The 24,948-nt window shown below is 41.1% G+C and overlaps 1 protein-coding gene across 1 annotated transcript in view; it reads right to left on the reverse strand.

Annotated features, from left to right (window-relative positions):
• thra (thyroid hormone receptor alpha) overlaps positions 1-24,948 on the reverse strand; it is a 169,938-nt gene that overhangs the window by 13,449 nt on the left and 131,541 nt on the right. The window contains exons 5-9 of the mRNA XM_008113348.3: positions 16,902-17,002; positions 12,479-12,626; positions 11,868-12,073; positions 3,225-3,371; positions 285-543 (exon numbers count right to left, since the gene is read on the reverse strand). Coding sequence (XP_008111555.1) covers positions 285-543; positions 3,225-3,371; positions 11,868-12,073; positions 12,479-12,626; positions 16,902-17,002 — 861 coding nt within the window. The remainder of the gene's footprint in view (positions 1-284; positions 544-3,224; positions 3,372-11,867; positions 12,074-12,478; positions 12,627-16,901; positions 17,003-24,948) is intronic.

Here is a 24,948-nt window from a genome sequence, read left to right on the forward strand (position 1 = left end):
TTGGTTGGTAACAATGGTATTTGGTTGTATCTCTGATTTTGGGTAAACGTGGTCTAGCCAGGAACATATCCCTGGTGGAAACTGGGATCTTACTGTACCACTAGCATTACCAATCAACTACCTGTACCACTGTCATGGTTTTTGTTTACGTCTTTTTTGCTTTTGATTCTATCTTTGATGGCTACTTCAGTTTTGTACAATTTTATTTAAAATGTGATGTCATTGTTTATTGTTTGTCAGATTAGTATAAAATGATTTTCTCTTTAATAAAAAAAGTCCCTTACCTGAGGACATGAGCAGCACAGCTTGGAGCAGCGCTACTTCAGTGTCATCCAGGTTGAAGGCAGAGAGAGACTTGCCCAGATCAAAGATGGCATCCGAGACCACACCCAAACCGCCGTTCTTCAGCTGCTCCCGCTTGACAGCCATCTCGCCACTTAGTGTCAGAGTCTCACTTTCGGGGTCGTAGCGCACTGCTGCCCGCAATGACATGATCTCCATGCAGCAGCCCTTCAAAAGGATGATCTGGTCCTCACAAGGCAGCTGCAGCCAGAGAGAGACACAGTTAGTGTTAGGCTCAGCATGAAGGGACTCATCAAGGGAGCTTCTTTGTGGTTTACGTTTACTTTTGGGTGTTCTGGGAGTCCGAAAAGCAAGCTTGCACAGCTCTGCACAGGGGGATAAACCTTGGGATATAGGAGAAAGGCTCACGTGAAATGAATAAACCGTGCGCAACAGCAACATATTAAAAAGAAGACAAGGAATGAGAAGGATGGAACTCAAGATCCTAAACAGAGAGGCTGGGTATGAATTAAAGTTAAGGGAAGAGCTGAAGTAGAAAAGAGTAAGCATGAAGGTAAATTGAAAGGAGGGAAATATCAAATTCATCAGATATGGCTTCTCTAGTTGGAGCACTAAGTAGTTGTTTTCAGTAAGAAGTTGACTGACTCTTGCAGAATCCTCACAGCCATATTCCCGACAGCTTTATTATTTAATTGCATCAGTAGCGACTTGAGAACATACTGCAAGTTGCTTCCTGGTGTGAGAGAACTGGCAGCCTACAGAGACATTTCCCAGGGGATGCTTGGATGTGTTACCATCCTGAAGGGAAGCTTCTCTCATGTCCCTGCAAGCTAGAGCTGACAAGACAGGAGCTCACCCCATCTAGCGGATTTGAACCAGCAACCTTCAAGTCAGCAACCCAACCTTCAGGTCAACAGTTCAGCCGGCACAAGGGTTTAACCCATTATGCCACTGCGGCTCCTCCCGGACAACTAACTGATCATGACTGAGTAGTAGGTTATTGCAGGATAATGTTCATGCCGTCCCCCCCCCCCCCCCCCTTCATTGCTCCCTACCATTTGGGCCAATCCTTCTGGTTCTTGACATTAGCTTAATTATTTCCATTCAACAGAAACACAAAGCAGTTAATAGTTGTAACACCAGTAACCCAAACTCTTTGCATGTGAAACAATAAATAGGTTTCAAATCAGTACAGATAAAATGAAAACAGTAACCACCTCTGGGTATTCCTTGCCTATGAAAACCTTATGAAACTCATGAGGTTGCTATAAGTCGACAGGTGACTTGAAGTCACATATACACACACAAAGTAAAATTGGAAATTATACGAAAGCCTAAGAAGGCGAGGAGGTGAAAGACGGAAAGCAATCTTATCCTTAGTGAGGACCAGCTTCATATCCATTAAGGAAAAGACTGAGTGCAGGACCTCAAGAGATGGTCTTAATTCATAAGAAAATATAAATTTGGTTATTCCAAACTGTATTATTCCATCAATACCACTAAACTGTATTGCTGGCCTAATCTCCTGCTACTTCAGTGCCAACCTTCAACTCTAACTTTGTGTTAGGTGTTTCCCCTTCCTAATGGTTGTTTCTGTTCCCACACCCAGTCACCCTCTAAATGTACCAGGTTTTGGCCCAGTTTTGTTGCTGATTGTAGCACTAGCTCTGATCTGTATATTTCAACCAGGTGCAAATGGGGTTTAGTGTGTGTGGTTTCCTGCCATTACCTCAACACCTTCCTGTATGCTATTCTCTCAGTACTCATGTAATAGCCCCCCCCCCCCACACACAATTTTCTGTTTTCTATTTATAATTCTCTTTTAAAATATATTTTGTATACTCAAAGTAGTAAAGTGATGTAAGGCAATACCATTTTTGAACTATAACTCTAAAGAGATGGCTATGTGTGCGTGTGTGGGAAAAAATTTTGTCTGGCAAAAGTAAATATAATGAGGAAACAAACATCGGTAGAAAGCATCTGTGGCAACACTCACAATCCCATTCAACACCCCATCAGTGGAACTGCTAAAAATATTGCAGGAGAAACCAAAACAATGGATACAAATGCGTGACATTTATCCCAGTCTCCATCCAAAACCCCTGGGATGGAAAAAGAAAGGACAACCCTGTACCATGAATAAAAAAGTTGTGGTTAATACCAGCCTAGACATTTATGAGAGAATTACCAAGATAGAAATGTTGTACAGATATCAGAGAAAAATCCTCAGTACATACAGCTGTAACTACCACGAAATCTCAAGATCTTTGGCCAGTCTGGAGGTGCCTTCTAGCATGACGAGCAAATCTAGTTATTTAAAGTAAAGGTAGAATGTCTGGGATGATCCTAACCAATCGGAAAGGAAAGTTAAAGTGAAAAATAAGACACAAGCAATCCTATGGCAATCCACAAACGTTAATAGAAAACAAAGAAAAAACCTTGACACACATAAAAACGTTTAAGCTATCTATCTATCTACCATTAATTCATCCTGGTTGCACAAACTGATAACAATCCTTCATGCGCTCAGCTTCACTTTCTGTATCTGCCCCACAGAGTAAGTTCAGGAACAAAACCTAGTGAAAACATACCTATTTATAACCCCATATTTTCAGTAACCACCCTCACTCCAGAGTGCTGCAGCTGTTCTTTTTGATGTCTTCTATCTAGAAAGGTGTAGCTAGAGGGAAGAAAGTGTAAAGGAAGACGCAAGAAGTGGCTCTAGGGCCAAAACTGATGTGAGGAGACACTTCTAAAATATCTCTTGCTGATCATCAGCCCTGAAGTTTATACTAATGGGAGACAGTAAATGGCTGGTTGCAGACGTCCCATTATTTGCCTACAAAAGAAGCAAAACCACACACCCCAACTTCTTTCTCACCTCATTTCTCATAATGTAATACCAATTATTCACCACTCACCTCTGAAAACATGGGCAGTTTTTTGGCAAAATCCACCACACGAGTGATGGCTGGGGTGATAATCTTCGTAAACTCACTGAATGCCTCCAAGTCCACTTTGTCCCCATCAGGCATGGAGGCCATGGGAGACTGACCAATGTCTTCGGGCTGCAAGTAGAAAAAGAAGAAGGGAAAAATTAATACTTTCTGAAGTAGACAGAGGTCAATTTTCCTTCTGCTTATTGGAAAACCACTTTACAAGCTCAAAACCAGAATCAGAAACTCTAGCTTTCCTTATACCCTCCCTTTTCCCCAGTCTTTCCAACCCAAAACATAGTGTATTATTCTACTATTGAACAGGGCAAATGCTAGTGTTGAAGATACTGAGAGTAATCTTTAATGCAAGTATTTGATTGCCAATTTTGTTTAGTTATTAAGGTTAGCGACCCTTGGTGGTGACTATGGAAACCTTTAGATAAATGCTTTGTTTTATCTTTTCAATACCTTGCTAAAACAATTTGCGCAAATGCTATTGATTTGTCAACCACTCTTTCCTTTTGCACATTATACACTCCTGGTATCCCTTGCATGTAGTACATTTCCATTGCCTATTATTATTTGAAGATTTAACTTTCTATTAATTTATCTTTCAATCATTCTCCAATATGCCTGTGTTCTATCATTTTCCCATATCATGTGATTAAACACACCTACTTATTTACAACCATGCCAACACATGTCCTTTGCCCCTGGTAAAAATGTGAAAGTTGTGCAGGAGTCCTATACTATTTTTTGTAACATTTGCCTTCTTGCTTCCCTTAATACATTATATTTTTCCTTGACTATATTACTTATTTCCCTTTCGATGTCTTCCCTTTCAATTTCCATATCCATTCTCTACCTTTTTTGACCACGGCCCATGGCCCAATGTCTAGCATTGAAACATCAGGTGTGCACTTACAAACACAGTTTAGGTATATAAAGAAAGGGGCCAGGCAATGAAAAGAGAACAAATATGAGTTCTGGCTATGAATGATTTTCCAATATGGTAGAAATTTGGGAAGTGAAAAAAAAATCATTTTGGGGGGCAGAATTCTTATTTGTGGGGGCAATGCCCACATTTATCTCTCCCCCCCACCCACCCAAATAGCTACACCCCACAACAGTGACAGATTCGGAGACCAATTTTCTGCCTCTGATACTCTTTGGGGGCTTGTAGATAACAAAAAATTCAATCCTCCAAACAATCAAACAAACAAAAGCAAAACATCCCCGTCCCCAAACACAATCCTCCCCTTAACAAAGCACTGCAAGTGGTCAGAGGTCCATTTCTGCTTTTGAAAAATGACTACTTTTTAACATTAAATAGAGCAGGAGATGGCCTTGCAACCTATTTAAAAGATGAATAGTCACTTCTGGAGCTTCCAGAAGAAGCAATTCAACTTTTTTATTGGCCAGGAAATTTACTGTAAGTGTAGAGGGCCTGAAGAGAGCAAAAACAGCCTTGGGCAGCTGCATTTTGTCCATCTCAATTTAAAATGCACAATACTTAGAGAATTCAGTTTAATGTTAAAAATGGGAGGGGGAATGGAGGCTTAGGATATAAAGTAACTCATTAAATCAAGGACGAAGACAGGCATAATGTCAACAAAGAAATGTCACAGTATGTTCTCCAAACTAGAGCATAAGCCTGGCCTCCTCTTCTTAGCTTTGCAATTTGTGCAACCAGTCAACCAAATGCTGGTGTGATCATTAGTCTTGCAACTGCACCCCTCTAAAAGAAGTAGAATGATTTCTTTTATAAAAAGAATTAAAAAACATGGTGTATTATCTTTATATGATTTTCGACAGCTGTTTTTCACAAACAAATGGAACCATATTTAAATTTGATCTGCGGATTTGGGAGCTGCTAAGGATCCAAATGCTGCCTTTGCTACCTCCACCTAATGGCAAAACAGATTCAAGCATGCTTTGCAATTATCTGGGAGTACAGGATTGTAAGGATACTTCCTTGATTTTGGAATCATTCATGCCTGTCCTATTAGACACAAAAACCTTGGTAACAGAAAATCCTGCAAGATGGGACTGTAACTGCTGTAGATTTCCTCAAAGCAACCACTTTATTATACTAACTTACCACTCTCACAAAGTTCATCAAGAAACAGCTTTCTGAGATTCTACAGAGACACTCATAGGAACACCTCAGCAAGTGAGAGTCCAAAAGTGGCAGGCTAAAACCCGGAACCTCAATCCATAGCTGATACCAGATGAGAAATTCCCCCCTGGGCACACAGAAGACTGGCGACTTGGAAGGCGCTGAACAGACTGTGCTCTGGGACCACGAGATGCAGAGCCACTCTTAAGAAATGGGGCTACACGTGGAGTCCATGACATGCGAGTGTGGAGAAGAGCAAACCACAGACCACTTACTACAATGCAGTCTGAGCCCTGCCACATGCACAATGGAGAACCTTCTCACAGCGACACCAGAGGCACTCCAAGTGGCCAGCTTCTGGTCAAAGGAAATTTAGCATAATGCCAAGTTTTTAACTTTGTGTTTTTTAAATACATTATAACTGTACCCTCAATTCACTTCTGACACGATAAATAAAATAGTTTTAATTTTTAAGATCAATTCAGGAGGTGCGGTGGTTTTTAACTTTGAATATGTTTTAATGGTTTTTAACTATGAACATTTTTAATAGTTTATATTTAAACTCTTTTAATTTTTATATATTTTAAATTGTATGCAAATGATTTTATGTTAAGCTGCTTTGAGTCTCCTTTGGGAGAGATAATGCAGGATATAAAATAAAAATCATCACAAATTTTAAACTTGTAGCTTGTGTTTTAATCTTTGTTTTGTGTATTTTATAGAAATATGTTTTAATATGTGTATTTTACAGAATGTTTAAGGTGATCATGCGCCTTGAGCCTATTATTATTGTTGCTGTTGTGGTGGTGGGAAAATGTTAAGGAGAGGGTGTAGGAAAAGCAAGTGAGACCCTACAGCTCACTCACCATTTCTCATGGGCAGCTCGAAAAGCTGTGTGCATTATTGCATGCATTGCTTTTGCATGCATGTTGCCTTTGCTGGAATAGTGTGTCACGTTTTATTTACTACACTTATCTCCGACTCTGCCACTGAATTCAGTCTGGTCTTCATCCAGACAATTTAAAGAACAGGACCTGCACAGCTTCAGCATGGTAACTGTGCCATGGTGTAAGCAGTGGAGGTGATCCACAAAGGCAAAAAGGCTTCTCCATGACCCACAATTTCCTCTCCCCTCCTCCAGGCCCCACTTCCTGTGACCTCCATGTCCTGACCTGCCCTGGTATTGACTCTCGAGGGCCAGCAGAGGGCACCCCAAACTAGCGATTCCTGCCCAGCGGAAAAAAAAAACGGGGAAGAGCGAGAGTCCGGTTTTCCGGCTCATCTGCCCTTGGACAGAGCTGAGAGGTCACAGCTGTGTCCCTCTGCTCAATCCACTTAACCCTTCCAAGTCCCCTCTGTAGGACTGCAGTCATTTGCTGAATGGGAGAAATCCTTACTTAATTAACATTATAGGCTCTTGGATTTATTCCCATACATGCAAACCCCTGAGTTTACCACCACTACTAATACTTAGGACGAGCTACATTTTCTCAGATTTAAAAAAAGTTCATGCTAATGTATACAGCAGTTTCTCTGCACATCTAACATTAAGAACATAATACAATTGGGTTTTTTTTTTCAGCAGGTTAAGAAAATGCTTAAATCTCTCACATTGAATCAAAAGAGAATAAAGCATTGCCCAAAGTCTGCCTCATATTGTATGTATAGACTATGATAAGGAATATAGTGTTTCAAACTCTAAAATTTTTAAAAGGACTGCTCGAGACATACAAAAATGATCTGATAATGCGACACAGAAGCAATTTAAATGTTAGCAAACTCTAAAAGCATTTAAATTGCTCCTTAAACTAGGGCTGATCAAACGGTGCCACCGGTGGCGCAGTGTGTTAAACCACTGAACTTGCTGACCGAAAGGTTGACAGTTCGAATCCAAGGAGCAAGGTGAGCTCCCGCTGTTAGTCCCAACTTCTGCCAACTTAGCAGTTTGAAAACATGCAAATGTGAGTAGATCAATAGGTACTGCTCCGGCAGGAAGGTAACAGCACTCTATGCAGTCACGCCGGCCACATGACCTTGGAGGGGGTCTATGGACAACGCTGGCTCTTCAGCTTAGAAATAGAGATGAGCATCACCACCCAGAGTCAGACACGACTAGACTTAAGTAAGATGTAAAAAGGGCTGGTCAAATGGTAGCCTGCAGTTGACGCCTAACCTCCAAAATGCCATTTTAATCAAGATATGGTAAAAAGGGAAAGAAAAAACGATTCTCTCTCTTTCCAGTTTGGCTAAATTCCGTTGTGAACACAAAAACCTGCACCAGTTTGTTCTACGAGTGGGAAATGGTACAACTCAATGCTTTGGGCTTCTTTTGCTTTTTAAAACTCATACATTTTGTTGTCATTATAGTTTCTGAAAAGTGGTTGGTTGCAATACTCATTACACCATGGAAAAAGAAATTTGAGTGTGTTACTTGTGGCTCATTGCTTTTTTATTAAAACAAAACAAAACAAGGTCTGGGAAGAGAAATATATCTCTCTATAGCATAAATAAATTTTCCTGTGAAAATGCCTTTTCAAATTCACTTTAAAAAGTAAGGAGAACATCCTGCATTAACATTTCTAGATTACTTTGAGAAACCACAATGCACCCCATTAGAAAAAAAAGGTGACCTGTGCCTCATTACTTCTATGCCAGTGGTTCCCAACCTTTTTTGATCAGGGACGACTTTGACCAGGGACAACTCTCCAACATTGGTTATGAACCAGTTTTTGGTCAATTTTAGATTCGGTTTGGTTATTTGGGGTGTTGATTCAGAAAACTGCATTGGATAGATCCCATATGTTTTTGCTACAAAACATATGCCATCCAGTAGTCGCTATCTGCTCACCAAGAGAAAACCATATTTAATCATCTAGAGCTGATGGAGTCTATCCAATACAATTTTCTGAATCAGCACCCCAAATTTTAGGAACAGGCCTAAAATGAAGACACCAAGAAATAAAAATTGGTTGGGCTGTGTTATTATCTGTAGTAGTAAAGGATAATAACACGGCCCAACCATATTTTAGTTCTTGCTGACAACTGGTGGTCCACAGACCACAGGTTGAGAACGACTATGACAGTAACAAGATAATGATATATATACACACATTAGAAAGAAACCTAGGTCAGAACATCGTTCCAGCATGGTAGTCTATATGCAGGCATTTCTCTCCACACAGTCTCTAGGTATTCAGCTCAGAAACAGGTTTTACCATTCTACCTGCTATTTTTATGAACTAAGTGTTTACATTCATTCAAAGTTAGCTGTCAGGAATGTAAGCCCCATTGCTTCCAACAGAACCCAGTCATCATTAGCTAGCTTGGAGCCATAGTGGGTATGTTTTGTTGCCTTACTAACTCACCATAATTCTGAAAAGACAAAAAAATCTGTTTCTAGATGGATTATTTCAGGAAATACAATTTATTTGCATATCCCATATGCTTCATATGGGAGAGGCGATTTCTAAAAGGTGATAACAACTTTGTTAATAGAAACTCCTTTTCTGTAATGGGACAGAGAGTGTAAAGCTTCCAAAACTGAATGGGATTTGAAAATCTAGAAGTTGGAGAACTCTGATATAAGCCATATTCCTCCCCCTCTCGCAAAATGTTTCCATTTTGGTATGCAGGAAATTAATACCTTTATGAAGGCACGAGGACAGCTTTTTTGGGGGTGGACCTCTAACCTTGAAGACTGTATGGAATGTGATGTTTTCTTTAAAAATGAATGTTGCAGAGCCTGCTAGAAGAACCCTGAGAACACAATGGTGCATGAAAGAACACATCACAACTACACGGGAATAGAGCTCTACCTGAACAGTGAGACTGGGCAGAAATCTGCCCTCTACCCCACTTTTGGAATGGCCTCATGTGCAGGATCTTGCATTTATTTATTTCTAATTACACCTGCTGTGCTGGTCCCATATTGGAAAATGGTTAATAATGTTGAGCCTCTACTGCAAAATGCTATTGAATCTTTACACTTTAAGCTTATCCCTGCCTGCTTGCCACAAAAAGCAGTGAGGAATCTGCCCTTGTATAACTTCTTAATTGTCAGGCTGCAACTTGCTGGCATGGATAAAGCAGAAGTTGGGAACGACTTTTTTGGAACTATGGCTCCCAGAATGATCCAGTCTGTATGCTGGTTACAGGCTTCTAAGTGCTATTATATATATATATATATAATTTATATATTATATATATATATAAATAATAGCACTTAGAAGCCTGTAACCAGCATACAGACTGGATCATTCTATATATATGAACTGTTCCAAATTCTGGGATAAAGAAATTGTTGGGGAAACTAAACTCGTAATAATAGGAATGATAAAATGTAGACCTATTTGAAGACAGGCAGAATAGCACAAATAGTTTCAAATATAAAATTACAGTAGAGTCTCACTTATCCAACATAAATGGGCCGGCAGAATGTTGGATAATCAAAAATGTTGGATAATAAGGAGGAATTAAGGAAAAGCTTATTAAACGTCAAATTACATTACGATTTTACAACCACCAAAACATCATGTTTTGCAACAAGACTGCCACTTGTTTGGGAGTGTGGCTGCACTTGTGTTGTTGTTGGGCGTGCTGACCCGCTGCGAGTTGCTGCCTAGAGAAACAGCTGTGGATTCAGGTGAGAGGCAGACTGCACTGGATAATGCAGAACATTGGATAAGTGAGACTCTACTGTACATACAAAACATAATCTAGGAGGATAGTTCCACTGACAGCTTGATTGTCAAAAGGTAGCTGAAATGGAATAAGGGGAAACTTCACATTATGGGTGGGTGTATTAGCTGCACTTTCAATTATTTTTAATCCAACTATGTTTTAATATAACATGTTTAACTGTATTTTAATATGGTGTCTGCCTTATTTTGCGTATTATTTGCACTATTTAAAGTGAATATTGTAAGTGCCTTCAGCTTCTGAGTGGGAAGAACACAAGATCAAATAATAAGGTAAAGGTAAAGGTTTTCCCCTGACATTAAGTCTAGTCATGTCCTACTCTGGGGGTTGGTGCTCATCTCCATTTCTAAGCCAAATAGCCGGCATTGTCCATAGACAACTCCAAAGTCATTTTGCCAGCATGACTGCATGAAGCACTGTGACCTTCCTGCCAGAACAGTACCTATTGATCTACTCACATTTTGCATTTTTTCGAACTGATAGGTTGCCAGTAGCTGGAGCTGACAGCGGGAGCTCACTCCGCTCGGTCAGCAAGTTCAGTCAGCATGTTCAGTGGCTCAGTGGTTTAACCTGCTAACAAATGCTCAAACATTGGTTCTTACCCCTTCCCAGTTCTCCCTACTCATGGTACACTTGAAGTACAAAACAGAAGTCCAACGGCAGCAGACAAAAGGATTAAATAAAATTGGATGGACACATCCCTGATGCAGAATATTTTATGGATATGTATGGTAAGCACAGACCAGGAAAGAGGAAAAGTAACAACATAGACCAGGGGTCCCCAAACTAAGGCCCGGGGGCCACATGCGGCCCATCGAAGCCATTTACCCATCCCCCATGGCAGCGGCTCCCTCCTCCTCCACCGAGGAAGGTGCGTGCAGCACGAGGGAGGAGGGAAAAGCGCGTGCCTTTCCCGCCTCCTGCCTCGCCTGGTGCACACCTTCCAGAGCTTTCCTTGTTTATAATGGTATTTAATTATTATTTAATAATTAATTATCAAGGGGGTGCTTTGCTAGTGCTTTTGGTGCACAAAAGCAGAAGGGGGCTGGACTAAATGGACCAAGGGGTCTCTTTCAATCCTTAATAATAATAATAATAATAATAATAATAATAATAATAATAATAATAATGTTTAGAGCTGTGTGATTTATTATTATTATTATTATTATTATTATTATTATTATTATTATTATTATTATTATTATTATTATTAACAACATTGAGGCTAGGTGGCCATCTGTCAGGGGTGCTTTGCTTGTGCTTTTGGTGTACAAAGGTAGAAGGGGGTAGGACTAAATGGCCCAAGGGGTTTCTTCCAACCCTCTTTATTATTTTTTATTATGATTATGATTATGATTAACACTGATCCTGTTCCTGTTCCTGTTTGGGTTTTTTTACTTCAAAATAAGAAATGTGCAATGTGCATAGGAATTTGTTTATAGGGGTGTTTTTTCAACTATAGTCCGGCCCTCCAACAGTCTGAGGGACCATGAACTGGCCCCCTGTTTAAAAAGTTTGGGGACCCCTGACATAGACATTTGTAAGCAGAAAGAGGAGCAGAAAATGGAATCCAAAGGAGTAAAAAGCAGAGGTTATTGACAGCTGTGACTGGACTTCAGATTGGTTCTGAGAAACACATGCAATCTCTTAGTACAATTCTCTTCAACCTGCAGCTCTCCAAGTGTTTTGGACTTCAGCTCCCAGAATTCCTGACCTGGGAGTTGGAGGGACAAATACCCAGAGGACCGCCACAGGCTGAAGAGGCCTGTCTTAGTAGAACATTGTCTACCCTCCCTGTCCCCGTCATTTACCAGAAATTTCCGCTTCTGTTTCCAGTGGCTGCCTTGGGCATTGGTACTGCGGTGTGCCTCTGTGGCAACGTGGATCAGCTCCCACTCCTCTGCAGTTGGCTCTGGCCGATGCTGAAGGGATTTCATCATCTCTTCTTTGCGCCGCCTCTCCCGGTTCTCTTCAATCAGCTTCCGCTTGGCTACCCTCTTGGAGTCGTCCAGCACCACTAGGGAGTGGCGAAGAACGGAAAGGTGTGTGAGAAGGCGAGGTCAATCACAACTCTGCAATGCATCAGTTGCATCTTGCAATCCATTTCCCCATTATCAATGTGCCAAGTGGCCTCATGGAAAGCAATGTGACTGGCCCTTATGACAGCACATGGAATTGTTGGATGCTGCTATAAGCCTTGGATCATTACGCACCATCAATCGTCAAATGCATGGAGATTAAAAGATATAAACCCACATAACTGTGTGCACCAAGCAATGTACCTCCCATCCCTGGTCACTCAAAACAGGACCATTTTTAGATTACTGCTTTCCGTGTTGTTCTTGATAAAAAGAGCCGTAATCATTCCCTTTCCCATCCTCCCATACCCACCACCCCTCCATAGTGGGCTCAGTGCCCTTACAGTCCATGGCCATCCCAACAGCAATGCACTTCTTGAATCGGCAAAGCTGGCACTGGTTGCGGGTGATCTTGTCGATGACGCAGGAGCCATCATACTTGCAGGAGTATGTTGGGTGCAGGTTCTTCTGGATGGTCCGTCGGAAAAAGCCCTGTAGAGATGAGGATAATATCAGAACCAAGCAGCTCTAGAAGACAGTCCAGTTTCTAATTCTAAAATAAGATCCACCACTGATTTCGCCCATTAATGCTTAAACTCCAACAAAGCAAGTTTAGGCCAACCAGTGCCCTATTAGCACTTCTATTGTTAAATTTTGCTATTATGATCTCCATATAAGAATTGTATCACATAAATCATGTAGAAAGGGTAAAAACCACTCTATAACCTGACAGAATTGGGGTGACTCGTGTCTTTTAAGTGAGAATCCAAGTATTCTGTTTCAATATTTGTATGCTCATCCCACAATTATTGTAATTCAGTAGATCAATCCCCCCACAACTTGATGCTTTCCTACAATTTTAGATTGCAACTTCCATCAGCCCCAAAGCATGGGCGCTGCAAGCAAAACCAAAGCTGGAAAGTGCCCATTTGGGAAAGATTATACAGTACTACAAGAACAGATAGGATGAGCTGAAAAGATTTGGTTAATAGACTGGAATATCAAAAATTGCTCTCCATTAGTTTCCAATAACAAATATGAGACGCAAAGCATTGAGAAGTTCTCCTAATCCCAATGTGCCCATTTGCTTTTTTCATTTGTTTCAGGATGCTGTCTGTAGAGTGTACCTCATGGGCTAGATCTACTATGCCACCCACGTGTGGGCAGGTTTTGGATCTCCCAATATTTTGGTCTACAGCTCCTGAAATTCTTACTATTGACGCTACTAGCTATTACTTCTGTGTGTTGAAGTTCAAAACATTTGCAGGGCCAAATTCTCACCACTAATGGCATCCCAAACCCACCATTAGTTTTTCCAATTTTTTCAACCAGGGCCCATCTTTAATTTCAGCCACAGCTGGCAGTGATTTAGGGATGGCACAAAGAAGCAGTGAAATCTTCAAATTCCAAATATGTTGTATTCGGCTCTAAAATGCCTCAAGATTATCTTTGCCTACCCCATGGGGTCTAATTTTACGTTTTTACTATACATGCCTGGCTTTCCTTCTCTCTTTCATCTAATTTTCTCTTTCTTTCTCTCTCTTTATATTTCTTCTAGTTTGTTATTAAAAATAATGGTAGCAAGACTCTTCTTCAGGTCAAGGCACAACCTTTTGCACCAATTGAAAATAAGTACACTAGACTTTCTTTTTTTCTTTTTTCTTTCCCCAGGAAGATGAAAACAAAACCCAGGAGTTCTGGTTTATCATGAATAATGCTGTTTGAGATAGAAGCAGACTATCTTCTATAGCCATATGGCTCTCATTTCCATATAGTAGCATTACATGCTGTCAGACCACATGAAAACTACTCTCCTGCTACCAGAACAATTTGTACTCCCAAAAAAGTGTATGGCAGGCCTCCTCAGAGGTTGTAAGGTATATTGGAAAATTAAGCAAGGGAGGTTTATATATCTATGAAAGGTCCCGGATGGGAGAAAGAACTCTTGTTCCACCCTGGACCTTCCACAGCTATATCAATCTCACTAGTTTAGTTTCCAATATACCTCACAACCTTTGAGGATGCCTCCATAGATGTGGGCGAAACGTCAGGAGAGAATGTTTCTGGAACATGGCCATACAGCCCGGAAAACTCACAGCAACCCTGTAAGCCAGCAACCGAGCCACAGGTAGTTACTTTTGTATTGATTAGAAACTTTATTTTGCCATCTTAGCCTTGGCACACAAGCCAAGCTGTGTGGCTGCATAAATGCAGTATATTTTTGGAGGGAGGATATTAATACCCATCCTCATCCAGAATCTCCACATGCTTGGAGATCTCTTTTCCAACTGAAGAAAAATATATACAGTTTCTGAACATACTCAAATGCCAGAAGTAACTCTCAAGGAGGAAATTCTGTATTCTAAGGGTAAAATCACACATGGATGTGCTTATTAATCAGCACTTCCTGTTTGTAGGTGGGGTGGGCTGTACTTTTTATATCCAAATTAATACATAAAGGAAGGGAGAAGTCCCCTCCCTGCCTCCCACTAGGAGTCAACCATGGCTCCAAAATCATTAGTTAGTTCACTATAGAAAGTTTTCCTTATGCCAAGACGATGGAAGTAGAAGGGGCAGGAAGAAAAGGTGCCTCTTTATAAACAATGCATTGCCTAAGTCATAATCACAAAATCAGTATAAATATGTGAATTCCCTGGCTTTCCCTGTACATTCCTTTGTGACTCAATGCAGCAGCAAAAGAACACAGGAAAGGCACGGAGAAAATAAATGTATTTATTTTAATTCTGCGATTTTGATTATGAATCAGGTGGCCCTCTCTCATGATAAGGATTACAAATGCTAATAAGGAGAGGAAAGCCTGGCTCCAAAACACAATCGACTAGGATCTTTCCCTGTGAAAAGAGATCAGCAGTGCTCTTGCCCAGCTTTCAATGACTACTGTATATATTCATGTATAAATCGACCTCATCATTTTTCAGGTTGCTTTTTTGGATAAAAATTACAGAATATATAGTGCAGGACTTCCTGGGGAATTGCGCCCTCATGTTTCTTAGTGTGCAGCGGGTTCCAAAATCTACTAGGCTGGACCTAATTAACCTTGACCCCCATCCCTTCTTCCATTACCATCTTCCTGTCTTGGAAAAATTTCTCACTGTTGGGGCTCAGCAAGAGGCTGGGACTTTCTCAAGAGGATGAGGGGGATGATGGGTTTCCAACTGAGGAGTCTGTGTGTAATCGGGGTGAATTTTAGGCCTTAGATCAGAGAGAATTGCAGGCAGCTGAAGATGAGACAGAAGATGTTTTGGATTCCAATGCTCATTCCTTAGCAACAGGGGAAATGGAAAATAGTGAAAGGTCCCTTTCTCTTTGGAATCAGCCTTCAGCTGATGGGGAGTTTTCCTGCGATATCCTATTATGTCTCTGGAAGGAGGGAGTGCAGGATAGATTAATTAGATGTTCAAAGAGACTTAGTGAGAAATCCTTGAAGCCCAAGTGTGTGAGGCATGATCTCATGGCTTCTTGGTTGGGCTTCGATATAATGATTTGTCCAAAGCTGCACAAGGTGTTCAAACCTGTATCTTCAGTCCAACACTCCAACCATTACACCACAGTTAGAAGCACATATCACTAGCCTGCTTAAAACTGTAGAACAAGGATATTACTAAGTTCCCTGTCCCCAGAGAGGTTGAGATCAGTTTTAGTTTGAGAAGATGAGAGGGGAATTTAAGCTATGTAGATGGGTGAATTAGTTGAAATTAGTGGATAAAATCTTAAAACCAGTACAAGTGCTGATAAGATTTTGCTAAAGAATTACTAGATAAGAGAACAGAGGATTTTGAAGAAACATGCTACAGATACACTGTGTGTTGCACTCTAGTCTTGAAACAACTTTTCATCCAGCACCACACCTGAGTCTAGTTGTACTAACTACAGCAGTTTATTAAGAAAAGCATGTACATCCAACCACAAAGGCCTTGGAGGAAAAGCCTCATTGAGAGGTGAGAAATAAGCAGGTGCGTTTACAGAATTTGGAATGAACAGTGGGATGCTTACAAATACTGGTAAGTTAAATGTGGGCTGAAGGCAGTTTATGAATTAATAAATGTAATGGGGAGACAGGGTAAATATCCACTCTCCAAACTTCCTGGCCTCACCTAGTCCAGTTGAGACACAAAATAATGTCCTTCATTTGTTTGTTTTTTTGTTTATCATTCCATTCTGTCAACCAACCGTGAGCCAGAAATGAGCTATGAATGGAAGACTGTGGTCTATATACGAACCTTCTGTATTTGTACATTTTATGCTTATATAAATCTATTATTCTTAAAGATGCCACAAGATTCTTTTTCATCTTAGGCTTCACTATCCCTAAGCCCACTCTCAAATCACACAGTGTAGCAAAAGGGCGACATACCTTCCATCATGTTCAGTAGTAAAAACACTTATTCTAGTGCAGTGCCAACCTTGGCAGCTGCCACGGATCATCTAATTGTATCACTTACTACAGCGACACCATCCAAAATGAGAATTTTCCCCTGATGAACCACTGTAGGAATGCACCTGCACTGCAAAGTTACAGCAATCTGATCCCACTTTATCTGGTACAGTTGCATCTATAGAGTCTTGGACTTTGGAGAGAGGGTGCTTAGAATTGGGAACTATTACTCTCTACTTCACTAAATTACAAATCCTAGGATTTTAGAGGATGGGGCCATGACAGTTATAACAGAACTAAACTTCTTCAGCACAGATGAACTTCAAGTTAAGACCATCTCACTGAGATGATCCTTCCCAAATATTTCTTACCTTGCAGCCTTCACAGGTAATACACCGGTAGTGGTACCCCGTGGCTTTGTCTCCACACACGACACACTGCTCATCTTTGTCCAAGTAGCTAGGGATGTACCCTGCAGGAGAAAAGAGAGCCAAGAGATCAGAGCTGAAAGTAGGGAGAAACTCCTGTATAAAGTTTAAGACCTACTGAGTCAGAAAAGAAATCTCTCTTTCCCAGTCTTCTGTCTCCACGAAGCCACAGTAAAAGTTGCACAAGATAGGGACACAAACAGCACCTGAACAGGAAAGTTCTTTTTCACATTTTGTTTAGGTACACTTTTATTTTAAATATTAATTTACTAGTCACGGAAGGCTCCCCGTGGTCTGCTTTCTACAAAAAAAGAACACAATGAAGAAAGCAGAATATGAAAAATGTCAAGGACTAAATCTGCCCAACAAATCCAAAGAACCATTAAACTGAACTGAAACTGAACTGGTATTCTTTCTCAGTCCTCTCCAGTAACTTCTAAGACTTGCTAAACAGATTTTAGCAAAGCCGCCTTATGATCTGATGAGGAAGAAGCCTTCACAAGGAAAGAGATTTTAAGGCAAGGCATAGCTCTACCTGATCTTACCACTACCAAGCGCATTTCTGAAAAAGATAGCGGTAAGATAGTGTTCCCATGCCTTTCCTGACTTAAAACTGGGGACACATACTGGTTTTCAAAAGGCTGTTTGAGCAATATTGTGTGACCTCAGAGACTTTCTTCCTGGACTTACTGTTGAAAAGGGAACCCTAAGAGAGGGGCTGGGCTTTAGCACAGTAAGTTAAACCACCAGCTGCAGTAAATCTTGTCAGTCAAAAGGTTAACAGTTCGAAATCCAGGTCAGGGTGAGCTCATGGCTTTTAGCCCAACTTCGACCACCTAGCGGTTTAAAAGCAAAACCTGAGTAGAGAAATAGGTACAGCTTAAAAGCAGGAGGTATTTTAAAGGCACTCATAAGGAAATGTCAGAAAAATGCTGGTGATTCAATCAAAGGAGGAAGTTTATGAACAAAGCTCTTCGGCTGGGAGATGGAGCGACAGCATCCCCCCCAGTGGCTGGAACCAAGCACAAGTCTCCAAGATGCCAAAGATGGGGAAACCTATATATTATGACTTTCTATGTACAATTGTCTGTCTTGTCAGTGTATAAATGGCATTGAATGTTTGCCACATAGGTATGTTCTGTGATCCACCCTGAGTCCCTTTCGGGGTGAGAAGGGCAGAACATAAATACTGTAAATAAAATAATGAATAAATAACCCTATTGAAATTAATGTCTTCTGGTGGAAGCATATTATAGAATTCTACTGGAGGACCAGTGAAAGCATACTATAGAACTGCGACTAGAGAGAACACCTATTTAGCATTTCTTGGTCCTCCAGTGTGAGTCTATGAGTCTTCTGAGGTCCAAATCCAGTCCACCATGTCATTTTATGTGGCCCTCACATAAATTCCTGCATTTCTCATTATTAGAGATAATGACTAGATCTGATTGCAGTTGTGATACAGTAACATCTGGAAGGTTGCAGTTTGTTCTGTTTAGTCATGGCTTGAATTTAGATACAAGACTTATTGCTATGATTTCTGACATTAAAATATCCTTTAATCTTTCCCCAAACTCAGAGCCACAAGTGCTGTTGGGTTGCAATTCTCAGTATCCCCAGTCTACATGGCAGATTATAAAAAAGTGACGGGAGTTGTCATTCAATAACATTTGGAGGACACACATGGTAAAAAAAAAAAACTACAAAGATGGGCCAAAACTAACAAAATGAAGTTCAACAGGGACAAACGCAAGAAAATGCGAAAAAAGCCAACGGGATTTTGGCCTGCATCAATAGGAGTATATCATCTAGATCCTGCTCCCCCTCTATTCTGCTTTGGTCAGGCCACACCTGGAATACAGTGTCCAATTCTGGGCACCACAACTGAAGGGAGATGTTGACAAGCTGGAAAGCGTCCAGAGGAGGGCGACTAAAATGATCAAAGGTCTGGAGAACAAGCCCTATGAGGAGCGGCTTAAAGAACTAGGCATGTTTAGCCTGCAGAAGAGAAGGTTGAGAGGAGACATGACAGCCATGTACAAATACGTGAAGTGAAGTCATAGGGAGGAGGGAGCAGGCTTGTTTTCTGCTGCCCAGCAGACTAGGACACAGAACAATGGCTTCAAACTACAGGAAATGAGATTCCACCTGAACATCAGGTAGAACTTCCTCACTGTGAGAGCTGTTCGGCAGTGGAACTCTCTGCCCCGACTGTGGTGGAGGTTCCTTCTTTGGAGGCTTTTAAACAGAGGCTGGATGGCCATCTGTCGGGGGTGCTTTGAATGCAATTTCCTGCTTCTTGGCAGGGGGTTGGACTGGATGGCCCATGAGGTCTCGTCCAACTCTACTATTCTATGATTCTATGAAAAGCTAAAGAGCACCGACCATTATGTAAAAGAATTATAATCAGCCTTCTGTATCTATCCATGGATTCTCTGTGCATGGATTCAACGGCCCTTTGAAGGCCACCATAAGCTTGAAAATGAAAATGAGTTCTAATGGAACAGTGTGATCCATCCACATAAGATGTTGTTAGGAGAGGACTATGCATGTATGCCTACCCATTAGCATCACCTAATATCTGTTCTCAAAAATAATATTTTATCCTCAGTTCGACATATTCATTTACATCTATGTCTTTCCTCCATCAGATCTGAAAACATGCCCAAAGCACAAAAAAAAAGAATGGGACTGAGGAGAGAGAGACAGCGAACTCCTCTTGTGGCTCACATTTTGTACAGCACATATAAAATGTGTGAATGATACATGCACACGTGCTTGAAATAGCTACACATTGCTGCCTACTTCTTTTAAGACACTGCTTAGATGTCAAGGATAGTAGAAAGGAGCTGCATCAGCAGGCATTGCCCTATCCCTGCATTGGGTGCATGCCTAGAAAGGATTTCTTTTCTTTTTTTACTGTAAGAATATAAATAACCTGCCCTCAAAATATAAATAACCTTTGTGTCTATGTGTAAGTCATAGTTGTGGGTGTGCCTTCTCGGTGCTAGTACAGCAACTCAGGCAAGGATTCAGCATTCAGCCTTCTGCAAGGGTGGGCAATTGTGCTGCATCTCTGCATAATTCATTACCATGGTCCTTGGCTATCTTCCACTGAAGTAGGGACCGTCATGACAATTCTGCCACATCTCTGCATCCAAGGACTTAACATCTAATAAAAAAGCTATATTCAACATGTAATTCTGCTAGTGCAGTCAAAGCATTTTATTTTGTTGTGAGCTACTAGGTCCCTGCTCCCATTTCCTCTTTCTTTCCCTTCCAGGTTCGTCTTTGCAGAGTTCCAAAAAGGCAAGGACATCCTGGATTTGGAAAAAAGAAAAAGATCTATACCAAAGCTAATCATATACTTAAGTAATAATCAAGGAAGGAAAAGAGAGAGGGTGAAGGAAGGAGGAAAACAAGGGGCGGAGAGTTGGAAAGGGAAAAGAAGAAAATGACAACAATGAGCGCTATGTGCATCTTTTTTACAGGCCTATTGTTAAATAAAGTTAAGTGAAACAAGACACACTCGATTCTTAAGCTACATGTATCCTTTATTTCCTAAAACAAAACAATGTGACCGTTAGGCCCAGCTGTTGGAATGCATGGTAGCTGAGGACTGATGGTGGCATACCAAATGTCCAAATTTTGTAGGAACAGTTCCAATTCTCTGTAGTCCCAGTTTTTTTTTTTTGCTGCTTTCAAAACGTTCCAATTTCTCTCTTCCTCCCCCTTTCTCCCCTTGTCTTCACTTTATTTCAATTGCTACATATTTATTTCAGAATGCAGAAGCAGTTTATACACAATGTGTTGTCAAAGGCTTTCATGGCCGGAATCACTGGGTTGCTGTGAGTTTTCCGGGCTGTATGGCTATGTTCCAGAAGCATTCTCTCCTGACGTTTTGCCCACATCTATGGCAGGCATCCTCAGAGGTGTGAGGTCTGTTGGAAACTAGGAAAGTGGGGTTTACATATCTGTTGAAGGTCCAGGGTGGGAGAAAATACTCTTGTCTGTTTGAGGAAAGTGTGAATGTTGCAACTGATCACCTTGATTAGAATTGAATAGCTTTGCAAATTCAAAGCCTGACTGCTTCCTGCATGAGGGAATTCTTTGCTGGGAGGTGAAAATGAACAAAATCTGGCTACCAGTATTAAAAACTCTAAAATCAGGACAGTAAATGAAGAACAACACTCTGAAAACAGGGGAATTCCAGATATGAAGCAATCAGGGCCAGCTAACAACTCCCAACAAAGGATTCCCTCAGGCAGAAAGCAGCCAGGCTTTGAATCTGCAAAGCCATTAAATGCTAATAAAGGTGATCAATTGCAACATTCACACTTGCCTCAAACAGATAAGAGTTATTTCTCTTAACTTGGACTTTCCACAGATATATAAACCCCATTTTCTTAGTTTCCAACAGACCTCCACCTCTGAGGATGCCTGCCATAGATGTGGATGAAACGTCAGGAGAGAATGTTTCTGGAATATGGCCATACAGCCCAGAAAACTCACAGCAACCCAGTTTACACTCAATTAACTCAGGCAAAGGTAAACTGCTGCAGCTTTTCCCAACTTGTGTGATCTTTCTTACTGATTTTTTTTACCATCTTGACCAGAAACGGTTTGGTCATGTGTCTTGGTTTTCACAGTCGAAATACTTAAGGGTATGCTGTGTGGTTCATTCAATAAATGAAAGCATTTCAGCAATGTTATGCCCATAAAATTGCTTCACACATCCATGGATAGTGCAATGGAGAGAGACTTCTGGTTCCCTTGAGGAGTCTTGGCTTCCTATTCCCATAAAACCTCTTAGTTTAATTTACCTAACTTACAGGTTTGTTATGAATATAACATAGGGCAGTCCTGTTGGAAATAGCAACCTCCCAAGCCTTTCACTATTTATTTGTCAATGTATATATTTGCTAATCTGTATTCTATGTGTATGTTGATTTTCCAGTTTGACTATACCTCTTTGGTATGGGAGGGGTTATAGACATGTGATTGTACTGGGCATGTTCAGACTCAGAACTCCATTTAGTAGTCAGTCTACTCTGCACCTCAGTGTAGGTGGATGTCTGTATTACAGTGTTCCCTCACTTATCATGGGGGTTAGGTTCCAGGATCACCCACAATAAGTGAAAATCCGCGAAGTAGGGACGCTATATTTATTTTAATATTTATACATTATTTTAGTAGTTAAACACTATTTTAAGTCTTTAACAACCAATTGTGTGTTGATACCTCGCCTCCTTCTCCTCCTTTTGACACATGGGCTCCTTTTCTCTCCCTTTGGCTTCTCCTTCCTCCCTTCCTTAGGCTGTAAATTGGAATTTTTTATGATTTATAATAGTATTTTAGAGTTTATTGAAAAACCTCAAAACACTGAACTTCAATAAGAAATTAATACAAAATGTTTGTGAGTAAACAAAATATGTTGTTTCTTAAAGAAGACTTTATTTTTTTTATTTCTGTGTGCATATTTTAAACTAAGAGGTTTCAAGGGAGTGTATATCTTTTGGGCAATTACAATTACAACTTGAAACAAAGAAACAACCATCCTCTGCTAACCTAATATATTTTTGTAGGGGCATGTCTTTGTCTTTGGCAGTTTAAAGACATGGTTCTTCAGTTTAACAGGTGAGCTACCTTTGTAGCATTACATGAATGGTTATGAAATTCACTTGTTCAAAGGGTTGACTTCTAAAAAGTTCATGCTTTTCTATTGCTTTTCAAAAGGTGGTCTCCACATATTCATGGTGATTTACATTTGCCAAACTGATATGACATCATTTTTTCTTCTTCAATAAGGTTATGATTGCCATTTATTTCCAAAGGGATTTGTACCCAGAGGCTGGGTGCAGTTATTTCCAATAGCCTTGCCCCCTCAATACCCCACTCTGAACTCCTTGAAAAAAGACACAGGATACAGATGTGCCAGAACAAATCTTGACCAAAAATTGAGCTCTGTGTGACCCCTTCTTTTCTAGTTTAATTTGTAGGCTGCCCCATATAATTTGATTCGGTTCTGCTCTGCTGACAAAATATGGAGGCTATGGGCAAAGCGGTTTGTGGCCCCAGACAATCTGAATGGCTCTCAAGATCCCCCCCTGACCCCATAATCCAGGACTGGAGAAGGGGGCACCAGCAAGGTTTGTCCTTGCCTGCTCTCACCCCCCCCCCCCCAAACAATCTAAGCTTCATTAGCTTTTCTGAAAGGCTATTTAAAGTACTCCTAACGAGGGTGCCTTTCAAGCGGAAAACACAACGCCATGTACATCCATAAAAGGCCCTTTATCCCTGGGCATTGGGGGTTGTGGGGGAAGGAAGCAGTGAGTGACCCTCCTTCAATTATTCCCCACCAACTCCGGTAACCTTGCTTACCCTCCGGGCCTCATCAACATTGATAATTAAGATGCCCCCTCCCTGTCCTGGAAAAGAATTGTGTGCTCTCGTTCACCCCTGCCCTCACAATGTCCTATTGTCTGGGGTGGTGGCAAGGGTCACCTCCACATGACCCCTCAATGACCCAGCCATGAGGGTAAGGGAACATCACCCCTACCCCATGCACTGGTATGCATGCGTCTTCTCCGCAGCAGGAAGACAGGCAGCTGTGCTAGAAGGTGGCCCAGACATATGCAATATCAGAGACTCAACAAGGCAGCCAAAGCCTACATAATAAAAAGAAGTGCATAAACTTTAAACTACTTTCTAAGCCTGCTCAGCCTTCACTCCTACCATTTATACACAGTCTAGACTGTAAGCCATGTGTGTGAAGTTGTCCTATTTGCTAAGAAAATCCAGCAAATGCTACGGTCAGCAAAGGACAAGAGGGATCCTCTCACCTCTGCAGGAGTCTACGGTATACCATGCAGCCGAGGATAAATCTACATAGGGACCACCAAACGCAGCGTCCAAACACTCACCTCTACAGGAGTCTACCATATACCATGCAGCGGAGGACAAGTCTACATACGGACCACCAAACACATCACCCAAATACTCACCTCTACAGGAGTCTACTGTATATCATGCTGCAGAGGACAAGTTTACATAGGGACCACCAAACGCAGCATCCAAACACTCACTTCTGCAGGAGTCTACTGTATATCATGCAGCTGAGGACAAGTCTACATAGGGACCACCAAACGCAGCGCCCAAACACTCACCTCTGCAGGAGTCTACTGCATACCATGTAGCTGATGACAAGTCTATATAGGGACCACCAAATGCAGCACCCAAACACTCACCTCTACAGGAGTCTACTATATACCATGCAGCTGAGGACATGTCTCCATAGGAACCACCAAACGCAGCGCCCAAATACAAATCAAGGAACATGAAAGGCATTGCAGGCTACTTCAACCAGAGAAGTCGGCCATAGCAGAGAACTTGATGAACCAACCTGGACACAGGATATTATTTGAGAACACAGAAATGCTAAACCACTCTAACAACCACTGTGTCAGACTACACAGTGAAGCCGTTGAAATCCACAAGCAAGAGGACAATTTCAACAGAAAGTAGGAAACTATAAAAATGAACAAAATCTGGCTACTAGTATTTAAAAAAACTCTAAAATCAGGACAGTAAATAAAGAACAACACTCTGAAAACAGGGGAATTCCAGACATGAAATAATCAGGGCCAGCTAACAACTCCCAAAAATTCCTATGGCTTGCTGTGAGGTTCTTCCTAGTAAGTCTTGTCACCTCCACAGCTATATGTTTCTCCTACAATGCCAGGGTTAGTTCCATCATGAAGCAGGATGAGATGAAGCTAGGGAAGAGGGCAAGAATCGGTGTCTGTATGGTACAAGATGTGGCCTTTGGAGATGCTCTTTGCACTTCACGATTGGCATTGTATGCAACACTATTGGAAGCTCCTCTTTTCCACAAGCTTCTGCTTCTCAACTGCATGATTCTATGGTCTTCTTTTTCCATACCTTTTGGTCCCTAACTTTCTTCTGTTCTGACTTTCGTCTGTACTCTTCT

This window comes from Anolis carolinensis, chromosome 6 (assembly GCF_035594765.1).
Source record: "Anolis carolinensis isolate JA03-04 chromosome 6, rAnoCar3.1.pri, whole genome shotgun sequence".
Lineage (NCBI taxonomy): Eukaryota > Metazoa > Chordata > Lepidosauria > Squamata > Dactyloidae > Anolis > Anolis carolinensis.